Source organism: Anolis carolinensis, chromosome 1, assembly GCF_035594765.1.
Source record: "Anolis carolinensis isolate JA03-04 chromosome 1, rAnoCar3.1.pri, whole genome shotgun sequence".
NCBI lineage: Eukaryota > Metazoa > Chordata > Lepidosauria > Squamata > Dactyloidae > Anolis > Anolis carolinensis.
In genome coordinates this window covers 304,180,984-304,194,983 of record NC_085841.1, presented here as the reverse complement: position 1 = coordinate 304,194,983, position 14,000 = coordinate 304,180,984, and the positions used below count along the sequence as shown (strand labels likewise).

At 40.2% G+C, this 14,000-nt stretch overlaps 1 protein-coding gene across 1 annotated transcript; it reads left to right on the top strand.

Annotated features, from left to right (window-relative positions):
- Positions 1–2,641: 2,641 nt before the first annotated feature.
- psmc3 (proteasome 26S subunit, ATPase 3) lies at positions 2,642–13,193 on the top strand. The gene is made up of 12 exons (XM_003214605.4): positions 2,642–2,798; positions 2,987–3,067; positions 5,517–5,642; positions 6,437–6,541; positions 7,574–7,636; positions 8,080–8,217; positions 9,864–10,007; positions 10,273–10,421; positions 11,378–11,474; positions 11,595–11,740; positions 11,966–12,047; positions 12,968–13,193. The coding sequence occupies exons 1-12, from the start codon at positions 2,772–2,774 to the stop codon at positions 13,076–13,078; spliced, it is 1,269 nt and encodes a 422-aa protein (XP_003214653.1). The 5' UTR covers positions 2,642–2,771; the 3' UTR covers positions 13,079–13,193.
- Positions 13,194–14,000: the final 807 nt, after the last annotated feature.

The window sequence follows — 14,000 nt, the reverse complement described above, 5'->3', positions numbered from 1 at the left end:
CTGATGCTATTTGTTCAAGGTGAACTGTATTAGCCAGTGTATGAAAACATACCTTGGACCTGGCAGCTTGGTTCTGTGCTGGCATTGTTAAGTTACAAGCTTGTGTTTACATTTTTCTTCATCCTCCTAAGCAGCCCAAGAGCAATAAAATAAAAAGTGTAGTCTTTCTATAAGATGTATAAAGAGCCACAACATATCTAGATAGCAACTGCAAAAACAGAATTAAACATCATGAATTTATTTTATTTATTTTATTTACAGCATTTATATTCCGCCCTTCTCACCCCGAAGGGGACTCAGGGCGGATCACATTACACATATAGGCAAACATTCAATGCCTTTTAACATAGAACAAAGACAAGACAAACATAGGCTCCGAGCGGGCCTCGAACTCATGACCTCCTGGTCAGAGTGATTCATTGCAGTGATTCATTGCAGCTGCTCTCCAGCCTGCACCACAGCCCGAGCCCGCAGTTTGACAATACTTCAGCTGATGCGGCCCAATGCTATGGGATCCTGGGATCTGTAGCTTGGTGAGGCACAGCACTCTTTGGCAGAGAAGGCTAAAGACCTTGTAAAACTACAATACTCATGATTCCATAGTGTTGAGCCATGGCAGTTAAAGTGGTGCCGAACTGCAGGGTTCTTCAATCAGAAGGCTGCCCTCTGTGCCACTGTTAACTACATATAAGCATATTAAGAAAGAGACACTTATTATTTATAAATCACGCACCTGTGGTATAAGCAGATCCTGAGAAATGGAAAACATAGCACAGCAAATGTCCACTTTATTCTGCAGCCTTTGAAGAAGTGGTTTGTATCTCTGAGCCATCAGCCACTGAATAGATCTGTGTTTAAAAAAGATGGCTGCTTGGCTTGTACAAAAGCTCCCCACAAGTAATAATTTGTGCAGAAGTCTGCATATTTCCTAAATTTTGCCAAGTCTAAACTCGATGATGCTCTATGGACTAGTAGCCCTATGGTAATAGTCAAGGGGGAAAAAAGAAGAAACAGTACAGTGGGAAAAGATGTGGAATGATTTCAGTTTCACACCACTTTAATTGCCATGTGGTTTTTAACTTTGAATTTGTTTTAATAGTTTTTATCTGGGAAGCTTTAAACACTGTTTATATGTAATTCTGGTTTAATGTTTGTATATTGTAAATGGTTATGCTAATGGTTTTTTTTGTTAAGCTGCTTTGAGTCCCCTTCGAGACTCTAGGCCATGGAGTTTTGAGAGTTGTATTGGGATGATGGATTATGACCTGTTAGAATCACAACCTAGTGGGTAATCTATATATATAAAAGAGTGATGGCATCAGGGCAGCGGACAAAACAACAAAACTACAGGCCCCCCAACCTCGAAATTTGACAACGCAACCCATCATCCACGGCTCTAGGTTGATACAACAAAAAGAAAGGAAAAATAAAGTCCTAATTACAGGGAGAAGAATAATAGTTTTTATCCAATTGCTGCCAGTTTGAAGGCTAAGCTCCGCCCACTTGGTCTCCTAGCAACCTACTCAGCCCAGGGGACAGGCACAGTTAGGCCTCACTTAGGCCTCTTCCACAGATTTTAACTGGATTATATGGCAGTGTAGACTCAAGGCCCTTCCACACAGCTATATAACCCATTTAGAATCTTATATCATCTACTTTGAACTGGATTATCTTGACTCCACACTGCCATATAATCCATTTCAGTGTGCATACTAAACATAAAGACAACCATACAACAGACATTCAATGCCACCACTACCTCAACAATTTCTCACCAACACCACCAGACAACGCCACAGCAACGCGTGGCCGGGCACAGCTAGTAGAGTTATAAAGGTGTTCCTTTAGTTTATTGGGTAATGGAAGATCACTTGGCACATAAATATTTTGTTTCTATTTGACGCTCTCAGCAGACAAAGATTCAAGTTGACGTCTTTGAAATAATGTGTTTGTTTACTCATAACTTCATGTATTTAAATATACTGGCACATTTCTTGTCAGGTTAAACTTTAAAACATTTCAGTTTGTATCTTTAATTTATAATCTTTAACAGTCTCTTCAAAACTATGTTTTGTACAGCTCTCTTTAATAACAGTCTACTTCCAAAGAATTCAAGCTTCAACTGTCTTCTAACTCCTAACATTGACTTCTGCACTCAGACAGACTCAAGCCTCAACTGACATTTCTAACTGTCATCCTTTTAAAACTGAACATTCTGAACAGTCACTGAAATAGTCACATGGTCTGCAGCCCCTCCCACTGCTTTAAGTACATAGAGCTAAGGTTACTCCAAACCAAATAACACGTACACTTCAGGAAATAAACTGACACATTATAAAAGAGACAAAACATCAAATAGAGGAGACTTGAGATGGTTGCTATCTCCAACAAGTTGTAGTTTGACAAGATCTTCAGCCTCCTCTGCCAAAGAGTGTGCCTCACCAAGATACAAATCGCAAGATTCCATAGCATTCAGCCAAAAGCAGTTAAAGTAGTGTCAAACTGCAATAGTTCTACTCCAGGAGTTAACGCTCCAGGCCCTCTGAGGCTTCCGTCGTTGCCCGAAACAAAGATGGATGCAAGAGCCAACATTTAGCGATGTTGTGCGTCACCACGTTGAAGGCACTTTGGCAGGTTCGACTATGTCGTCACGGAGGAGGGCGGAGAAGCAATCGCGGCCATTGCGGTTGAGGGAATGACGCCATTTCCGCTCAAGTGTGTGCCGAATCCGTTTCTCCGAAAGCAGAGTTTGATTCTTCTACCGAGGCAAGATGGCGTCAGTGTGGGATGAGGCGGAGGTGAGGAAAAAGGAGAGAGGGATTTGGGGGGGAAGGGGGCAGTTCGCTGTACGTTACCGGGGGGGGGGGGGGGGGGCTTCCTTCGCCGTCTTTGGGAAGAGTCCAGAGCGAGCGGGGAAGGAAGGAAGGGGCCTGAAGGGACGGGCTCCGCGCCGCTTGGTGCCATGACTGTGTGTTTTCCCCCTCAGGATGGCATCGGCGAGGAGGTGCTCAAGATGTCCACGGAAGAGATCGTGCAGCGCACCCGCCTCCTCGACAGCGAGATCAAGGTGAAGCCTCCCTCTAGTTCTTCCTGGGTGCATTTACACCAGTCACTGGCAACCTTGGGCCCTCCAGGTGTTTTGGACTTCAACTCCCACCATTCCTAACAGCCTCAGGCCCTTTCCTTTTCCCCCTCAGGAAAGGGCCTGAGGCTGTTAGGAATGGTAGGAGTTGAAGTCCAAAACACCCGCAGGGCCCAAGGTTGCCCATGCCTGCTCTGCACTGTAGAATTCATGCATTTTGGCAACACTTTTAACTCTCCCGCTCCATTCTGCGGAACCCTGCGATTTGTAATTTGGTGAGGTGCCAACACTCTTGGGCTCAAGACCTCGTAAAGCTACAACTTCCAGGATTCCCTAGCATTGAGCCCTGGCAGTTAAAGGTGTCAAACTCTGTCCATTCTGCTGTGCAGATTAGGCATGGGCAAACTTTGACCCTCCGGTGTTTTGGGCTTCAACTCCCACAATTCCTAACAGCCGGTAGGTTGTAGGAGTTGAAGTCCCAAACATCTGGAGGGCCAAAGTTTGCCCGTGCCTGATGTAATAATAATAATAATCTTTATTTATAGACCTCCCTATCTCCCCGAAGGGACTTGTTTCTAACAATATGGCAACCATTCAATGCCAAAAGAAAACCATACAAAAAGTTTACATCAAAGCAAGGCACGTTAGACAATATAAGCAACCTAACTATAATTTAATAAGCAAAATGATGACAAATAAAATAAAGACCACAAAATGAAAAAGTAATAAAAATATAATAAAAACATGATCAAATACAAAAACTCTGATAAAACACACAAAAAATTATACAGTATAGTCTCGCTTATCCAACATAAACGGGCTGGCAGAATGTTGGATAAGTGAAAATGTTGGATAATAAGGAGAGATTAAGGAAAAGCCTATTAAACATCAAATTACGTTACAATTTTACAAATTAAGCACCAAAACATCATGTTTTACAACAAATCGACAGAAAAAGCAGTTCAATACACAATGTTATGTAGTAATTACGGTATTTACACATTTAGCACCAAAACATTGCAATGTATTGAAAACATTGACTAAAAACACTGACTACTAAAAGGCAGACTGCGTTGGATAATCCAGAAAGTTGAATAACGAAAGTTGGATAAGCGAGACTGTATATATAAAACCGAGTACGTTGAAACTCCATAAGGCAATGTTCAGTAGTCCAATGATCAGGAGTGCTAAAAAGGACCTAATCAACTATAAAAGAACTGGGCGAGGGGTAATGCAAACAGTGTATCACAGGGATGGGAAAGTGGGTAAGGTGCAGAACGGATAACTATCTGGCGACTAGGGACTTGGCTACGGATTAATCCTTCTCAAAAGCTTGTTGATCTAGATGCATCCTAGGACTGGTGAAGCTGACAGAATATACCAACAAAACAAATATATGGTCAACACATGGATTTTGGTATCCCCAATTACCAATCTAGCACACCTTTTTTAGATTTGCTGGAGTTTCCAAACTGTCCTCAGGCCGCCTCATACATTGAGAATAATACAGTAGTCCTGTTTGCAGGTCCAATGATTGCAGGTCCAACTTTTCCCACAAAAGATGCAATTGGTGCAGGTGGAAAAAGCACTTCTTGATCACTATTATTTTCTGTGCACCTAAAAGCATTAAAAAAATCCAAACGTACAGGCAGTCCCAGAGTTACAAACATCCAACTTACATTTAACTCATAGTTAAGAATGGGGATGAGACCACAGGAAGTGAGAGAAATCTACCCTTCGGTAAGGAAATCCACTCCTGAAAGAGTTATCGTGGAGAAAAGATGTCTCCACTGAAGCTTTCTCACCAATCCTTGTTTCCACAACAAGCCAGATTTTTCAAAATCCAATTATCATAGAGACAGAAAGCGAGGTGAAATCTTATAAATGGGGAAACAGGCAGCAAAACAAATGCCTTCCCTATGCTATCCAAAACATACATATTTGGCTGGAGTTACACTTTTAAAATGTACCTGTTCCAATTTACATACAAATTCAACTTAAGAACAACCCTACAGAACCTATTTTGTTCATAACCTGGGGACTGTGTGTATAGCCACATTGAGAACCAATTACTTAAGGAAAATATAGGGATGTCCAAAATAGTCTGGACATCTTGTCCAATATTATCAGAATTTCTAACTGACAGCACGTTTGCCTTACCTGAGTAAAATTTTCATTTGATCACCTTCATCCATTTAAAAAAAAAACCTGAAATGTTAATTCAGGATTTGATTATTGAAGCAAGAACATTTTCCAGACTGAATCTCTTGAGTGACGTCACACCACAAGTACATGTAGATGTTAAAAAATCACAAACTGGAATATTGTGCTAAAGTCGACAGGTGGCGCCACAGCTCTCACTCATGTTGGAACTTGCTTTCAGAATTAACCCCACTTTGTTTAAAATTATTCTTTAAACTAATTCAATTTACAGATCATGAAGAGTGAGGTCTTAAGAGTTACCCATGAACTACAAGCCATGAAAGACAAGATCAAAGAGAACAGTGAAAAGATTAAAGTGAATAAAACTCTTCCTTACCTTGTTTCCAATGTCATAGAGGTGAGTGTTTTCTCTTTCCCATCCTCCAAACTAGGAAAATGGATGTTTACTATGACTATTTATTAATGCTGGAGGTTTTGTGATGCTTTGGAAGGGGGGCTTCCATTATTTTATTTTCTTTATTAGACTTACCATGATTACAGAATTTTCTTCCTGGCTATGAGTGAATTGGCATGATTTCTTGACATTTTGGCTGCAGTCCTGGTAATACTTGTTGAAGAAGAAGCACCATTGAACACACAGTTTATATAGCTAGGATTGAGCTTTGTGCTGTAATATTTGTATCTGAAAAAATAAGTAATCATTTTCCACTGTAAAGAACCATTTTAAGGTGAAGACAGCACTCTTCATGCTTCCCCCCCCCCAATCCCTAAATCAATTTTCCTATTTGAAGGATGGAAATAGTTTTGCAGGTGCGCTTTTTAAATTGGAAACCACAGCGGTGCTGTTTGGCTGATGAGTAGTATTAAAATACATTAATTATGTTTTGTCTCATTTTGATTTAAGCTTCTTGGGGAAGCAGAGTCATCTTGATGCCTTTGTTTTCTTTTCTTGATTCATTTCTAAAATGTATGATATATTTCTTTGATATATTGTAATCTACCTACTACTAATTTCCATAACATTTTGGTGAATGTAATTGGTGCTTCTTTAAGAGCAGTGGACCAAAGTCAGTTTAGCTAGTCTGCAGACATAATACTAACACTTGTGCATGTGTTAAGCAGGAATATGCTGTTTTCATTTAATATTTCACCAATATGGCTGCACATTTGATAGTTTCTCTACCCCTCCAGCTACTGGATGTTGATCCCAATGATCAAGAGGAAGATGGAGCCAATATTGACCTTGATTCTCAAAGGAAGGGGAAGTGTGCTGTGATAAAAACCTCTACTCGTCAGGTAAGCATAGCATGATGAGAAAGTGTTTTCAGATTTAAGAATATACATCAAGACTTCTTTTGTCTTCTGAGAAGCTCAGTACTCAATCTGATAGGTCCTCTCTAAAATGTATACTAACAAAAATCAATTTAATTGGAGAATCTAGGGATTGCATCTGATAGAAATATGCAAAAATATCCTTGGCCTATTCCACCTGATTCTGAGAAACTTCCCACATACAAGATCATGGCCCTACCTTCCAGAAAAGAGATAGCTTTCAAGAGTATGCTTAAAAATACTTTTATATCAGCCATTTTTATTTTTGTTACTGGATTGGAATATTAAGCAAAGTGAAATATTGCTTTTATTCTTGTAGTTTCAAGATTTGGTATTAAAAGTGTTTATTGTGTAGTTTAGTCTTAGAAACAGAAAGTCAGGGTGTAAGGTTTGAAATAAATAACAGAAGTATTTTTTTATCGTGTGAGACGTGAATTGAGAACATACTGCAAGTCGCTTCTGGTGTGAGAGAATCGGCTGTCTACAAAGACGTTGCCCAGGGGATCCCTGGATGTGTTACTGTTCTGTGGGAGACTTCTCTCATGTTCCCACATGGGAAGCTAGGGCTAACAGATGGGAGCTCACCCCGTCTCACAGATTTGAACCGCTGACCTTCAGCTCAGCAGTTCAGTCGACACAAAGGTTTAACCCATTGCGCCACTTAACATAAGTACTGTTGAAGACTTTTAGAATCACTAGGGTGTTGTGTGGTTATTGAGCTGTATGGCCATGTTCTAGCAGCCTCTGAAGATGCCAGCCACAGATTCGGGTGAAACATTAGGAAAAAATGCTGCTAGAACATGGTCATACAGCCCAGAAACCACACAACACCCCAATAATATAAGTGTTGTAACTTTGTTCCTATCAGCAAGCCTTTCGTTTAATTTAAATCCAGTGCATCCTGGATCTAAAGACCAGGTGCTTAAAGTTTTAGGTTCATAAAGAACTTAAACTGAATCAGGTTGTAAATAATTTTAATTGCTTTTTCTTCAATAGACTTATTTTCTGCCTGTGATTGGGTTAGTTGATGCTGAAAAATTGAAGCCTGGAGACTTAGTGGTGAGTAATTTCTGTTCGACCAAAGCATGAGTAACAATAAATATTTACTCTGTTTGTTTTCTAATAAGCTAAACATTCTCAAGAACAACAGGATTTCCTGTGAAATATTTATCTTATTCTAATTTTCTTAGATCTGTGGAACCTGTTTAACAATAAAGAACTGTACAGCATTTGGTAGTTTGGGCTATCTTTAAGAAATCTATATACTTTAAAAAATATTTACCGAATTTATTCCCTACCTTTCTTCCAAGGTGAGATACAAGGTAATATGTACTTGTGTGCCTTCCTTTCATCTTATAAATCCACATTTCTACCCTAATACCTGATGCCAGGTAATAGGTTCTGGAAAACATTCACACCTACTGTTGTGAAAGAGCATATCTTGCTGATGAAATAATGGATTTTGGAGTAGAGAAGACCTATTAATCAACTTATCTCTCCAGGGAGTGAACAAGGATTCTTACCTGATACTGGAGACCTTGCCCACAGAATACGATTCACGGGTAAAAGCCATGGAGGTAGATGAGAGACCTACAGAACAGTACAGTGACATTGGAGGACTGGATAAACAGATTCAGGAGGTGAGAACAAAAGGCTGTGTCATTAAAAATGAATTTGTCTTTCATATTAAATCTTCAGGCAGGATTTTATTATCTATATATATAAAAGAGTGATGCCATCACGGCAATTCACAAAACAACAAAAGTACAGGCCCCCCCAACCTCAAAATTTGACAACACAACCCATCATCCACGCCTCAAGGTTGATACAACAAAAAGAAAAGAAAAATAAAGTCCTAATTAGAGGGAGAGCAATAATTTTTTTTATCCAATTGCTGCCAGTTTAGAGGGCTAATCTCTGCCCACTTGGTTGCCTAGCAACCAAGGGACAGCCAGGTTTCAGTTAGGGGACAGGCAGATTTAGGCCTCACTTAGACTTCTTCCACAGATTATCTAATTTGCACTGGATTATATGGCAGTGTAGACTCAAGGCCCTTCCACACAGCTATATAACCCATTTATAATCTTATATTATCTGCTTTGCACTGGATTATCTTGACTCCACACTGCCATATAATCCACTTGCTAAATTCATAAATACAGTAATTACTATATAGCATTACTGTGTACTGAACTACTTTTTCTGACAAATTTGTTGTTTAACATGATGTTTTGGTGCTTAATTTGTAAAATCATAACTTAATTTGATGTTTAATAGGGTTATCCTTAATTCCTCATTATCCAACATATTCGCTTATCCAACGTTCTGCCGGCCCGTTTATGTTGGATAAGTGAGACTCTACTGTACTGTATTTACAAATTTACCACTAAAATATCACAATGAATTTAAAACACTGACTACAAAAACATTGATTATGAAAAGGCAGACTGCGTTGGATAATCCAGAACATTGTATAAGCGAATGTTGGATAAGTGAGATTCTTCTTTAATATGAAATAATTACTGGGATAGAATAATGCAGAACAATATAATCTCTAAAACCAGGACAGTAAATAAACAGGGGAATTCCAGACAGGAAACAATCAGGGCCAGCTAACACCTCCCAACAAAAAATTCACTCAGGGAGGAAACAGCCAGGCTTTAAAGCTGCAAGGCCATTACATCCTAATCATTTTTCTTAATTGCAGCATTCATACTTGCCTCCAACAAACAAAAAAAACCAATCAGAAATATTGTATATTCACAACCTTTAGGAAATAATATCCCCTGATGGCGCAGCGTGTTAAAGCGCTGAGCTGCTGAACTTCTGGACTGAAAGGCCACAGGTTTGAATTGGGGGAGCGGAGAGAGCCCCCACTGTTAGCTCCAGCTTCTGCCAACCCAGAAGTTCGAAAACATGAAAATGTGAGTGCATCAATAGGTACTGCTCCGGCGGGAAGGTAACGCCGCTCCATGTAGTCATCCCACATGACCTTGGAGGAGTCTACGGACAACGCTGACTCTTCGGCTTAGAAATGGAGATGAGCACCAACCTCCAGAGTAAGACACGACTGGACTTAATGTCTGGGGAAAACCTTTACCCTTGACCTTAACTACCTCCAAATCCTCAATACTTTATTTCCCATACCACCATACTTCGCCACAGCAACGTGTGGCCGGGCACAGCTAGTTTCTATATATAAGGCCTTCATGTCTTTTAGTGTGTGTATGTGTGTGTCCGTGGAGGGTAAGTGGAAGTAGTAATCTGTACCTTTCTGTCTTGGCAGTTAGTAGAAGCTATTGTTCTGCCAATGAATCATAAAGAGAAATTTGAAAACCTGGGTATCCAGCCTCCCAAAGGAGTACTGATGTATGGACCCCCAGGAACAGGGAAGACCCTCTTAGCAAGAGCATGTGCTGCACAGACAAAGGTAAGGGTGGTTTATTTGCTGATGTGTTCCTGAATTCCTCAATGAATTGTGTTCAGTGTTTTGTCATGGAGAAAAAGGAGATTGTTGGGTAGGATTGTGCATAGTTAATCCATATCTATGTAATGTATAAGCAAACCCTTGCTATTATGACTATTTGCATACTTTTACTTCCAACATCGGTTTTCTAAACTGTCTCAAATTAAGAGACTATATTAAGATACAAAATATTTTTTAGTAATGCTTTTTCCCCCTGCCTGCATTTTAGGCTACATTTTTGAAGCTGGCAGGTCCACAGTTAGTGCAGATGTTCATTGGAGATGGAGCCAAGTTGGTGCGAGATGCCTTTGCATTGGCCAAAGAGAAAGCACCTTCTATCATCTTCATTGATGAACTGGATGCCATTGGCACAAAGAGGTATGATATTTGAACTTTGTCCTGTAACTTCTGTGATGAGTGTCCACATCCAAATACATTGAGATGATTATTTGTAAGCTTTCAAGGGATCCATACCAATTCTACAAGAACATAGGTTAGATGTGAATGTGTCAGTGGTCCGTTTTATAGTGAATTAAATGCTGTTAGATTTTAGACACAAGAGGATTGTGGGTTGGAAATTGAGCTGAAGTCTGACCTTATCTGTGGCAGAAGGCAAGACTACTTCAGGTGGTTTTCCACCTGCAAAATGGAAGCAGCAATATTTTCCCTCAAGATTAGGCCAAGGACAAACAAAATAAAGAGTGTAATGGACTGTGCAACTAGAAATAGTGTGACAGTACAGCTCTGATTCAAGCAGAATTGAATTCCCCACTTCCAGCAATTTTCAGAAAGGGCCAAAGCAACTGAGTGAACTCTTTTCAGAAATAGACTGAAGCCTATTTGGCTGAGGGTTTACTATTCTGTCATCCGTAGTGGAAGATGATGATTAATATGACTGAAACGATTTCCCTCCCAGCCCTTTTATATGAGTTGCCAAATTCCATATATGCAACCAAATGACTATTTTTGTAACCCTGTATGGAATAGCACATGGTAACTAATGAAGAAAAAAAAAACATCTCCCCATAAGCTACCTCCATGTAGGTGCAGTTGTGTGAAGGACAGATCATATACAATTTGCACAAACTTTTCCACATCATCACTGTAGGAGGCCCTTACACCACCTGAGCTGATGCATTAATTCTGGCAAATAAATTATTAGCACGTTCAAGTTTCGGTATGTAGTTCCAGATACGTACAACCAAATAGTGGCAGGGATTTGTTTCTCTTATTTATAGCATCACAGGCACGTTTTGAATTAGGCCTATTCGTCGACTGTCTTTTCAATGGGTAGAATGAAAGCAAGTTTGACTTTCTGTCTTATTTTCTTTTAGATTTGATAGTGAAAAGGCTGGTGATCGTGAAGTACAGAGGACCATGTTGGAATTGCTGAACCAGCTTGATGGATTCCAACCCAACACACAAGTAAAGGTAGGTTGACCTTGGTGAAGAGTCTGAGAATGAGTTAATGAGCATTGAAGAGGGAAATCCTTATGGTTTTTGAGTACAATCTGCAGTTGGCCTTATTGCAAAGTGATCTCCTCTGTCCAGGTGATTGCTGCCACCAACCGGGTAGATATCCTTGATCCTGCTCTACTCCGTTCAGGACGGCTGGACCGCAAGATTGAGTTCCCAATGCCCAACGAGGAGGCCAGAGCCAGGATTATGCAGATTCACTCACGCAAGATGAATGTTAGGTACATTGCATCACTTTTTTACTCTCCATTGAGTAGCAAAACTAGAATAAATTATACACTAATAAAGCTGATCTTCTTGGTGTATATGGATTCAAAATTTGCTTTAAAGTTTTGGAAGGAGTGTTTTTTATCTTTAATTACACACTATCATAGTTTGGAGTTTTAAGCGTTATCATAAAGTCCTCTGGCGATTCCCCCCACAACACTGAATTTCTTTCTCGGCAGCCCTGATGTGAATTATGAAGAGTTGGCTCGTTGTACAGATGACTTCAACGGTGCCCAGTGCAAGGCTGTGTGTGTAGAAGCGGTACGTATGTCTTATAAGGCTCTTTCCTTGTCTGATTTCCATTGGGTAATGAAAGGATTTCTCTTTCATAGAATCATAGATTTGGAAGAGATCCCAAGGGCCACCCAGTTGTCCTGCAGGGCACCCACCCAACCAAAGCACTCCTGACAGATGGTCATCTAGCCTGTGTTTAAAAACCTCCAAAGGAGACTCCATCATAATCCAAACATATTCCACTGTCAAACAGTTCTTACCATCAGGAAGTTTTTCCTAATGTTTAGGTAGAATCTCTCCTGCCATTTGAATTCACTGCTCCATGTCCTAGTCTCTAGAGTGGCAGAAAAGATGCTTGTCCCCTCCTCAATTGGACATTCTTTCAAATATTTAAACATGGCTATCATGTCCCTCTTAACCTTCTCTTCTCCAAGTTAAGCCTAGGATTTGGCTTTCATGCCTTTTACTGTTTCAGTTGCCCTCCTCTGGGCAAGTTCCAGCTTGTGAATATCTTTCTTGAACTGTGGTGCCTAGATTTGGGCACAGTATTCCAGGGGAATCTGACCAAAGTAAAATATTGATTGCAAGGAATTGTAGAATAATCGAGTTGGAAAAGACCTCGTGGGCCATCCACTCCAACCCCCTGCTAAGCAGGAAAATGGCATTCAGAGTATCCCCAACAGATGGCCATCCAGCCTCTGCTTAAAAGCCTTCAAAGAAGGGGCCTCCACCACACTCTGGGGCAGAGAGAGAATTCCACTGCTAAACAGCTCTCACAGAGGAAGTTGTCCCTTCAATTGCGGTGCCCAGAATTGGATATAGTATTCCAGGTGTGGTCTTTTAAGTTGAGAAGGCTTTCAACTTAAAAGTGGCACTATACTGTGTCTGATTGGGGAGTGCATTATTCAGATACATTTCTTAAACTATTCCTTTTTTCACTGGGACAGGGAATGATTGCACTGCGGCATGGAGCTACGGAGCTGACCCACGAAGATTACATGGAAGGAATCTTGGAAGTGCAGGCCAAGAAGAAAGCCAACTTACAATATTACGCTTGAATCTTTCATCCTTGACTGAGAATGCAGGATCAAAACACTTTGAACTGAATTGTATTACTTTCTGTAAAGCAACAGAGGTGGGGGGGAAATAAAAGTATCTGCTTTGATGAAGAAAGTTGTGTTGCTGGAGTTTAAGGAAGAAAAATTTCTGAGCTGGTCCTTTTAATGTTTGAGGCATATCAGTAATGTTTTAAAGCACTATAAACATCCAAATTTGGAGTTGGGGTGAACCTAAGATAGAAGAATACCCAAAGTCACACTAATAACCTCAAACCCATTGTATTCCGTTGTGTGATTGAATAGAGAATCTCTGAAAGGACATCTGCTGTAATAGTACTGCAGTTCCTTGCTTATGTACATTTTAAAATCCCTTGTTCAGCATTTGAACTAAAGCCCAGTATAGGCAATCCCTGGCAAACAAGATAGGTTCTGTAGGTTGTTTCTTAAGTTGAATTTATATGTAAGATGGAACAGGTAGATTTTTGACTATAATGCCAGCATAAAAATAAAGTTGGATAGCTTAGGGAAGGTTTAACACCCCTATAATGTTCATTTTGCTGTCTGCCCCTGTTCAGAAGATTTCACCTCACTTTTCGTTCTTGTGACAATTGGATTTTGAAAATTTGTTGTCATGGAAACAAGAATCGGTGATGAAGCTTCAGCAGAGATACCGTTTTCCCAGGAGTGGATTTCCCTTCCTAGGACTAGGTTTCTTCTCACTTCCTAGTTTTCATTCCCCATTTGTAACTAGAAATTGTATATAAGTTGGATGTTTGTAACTCGGGGAATGCCAAAGGTAAATACTGCTGGACCCATTAGCCTCTGATCACAACAGCCAGTATGTTTTTTCTTTTACATACAACTTGCCTTGTACATACTAGGTGTTGTTAGATAGAAATGAGCCTTGAAAGAATGGCTCTAG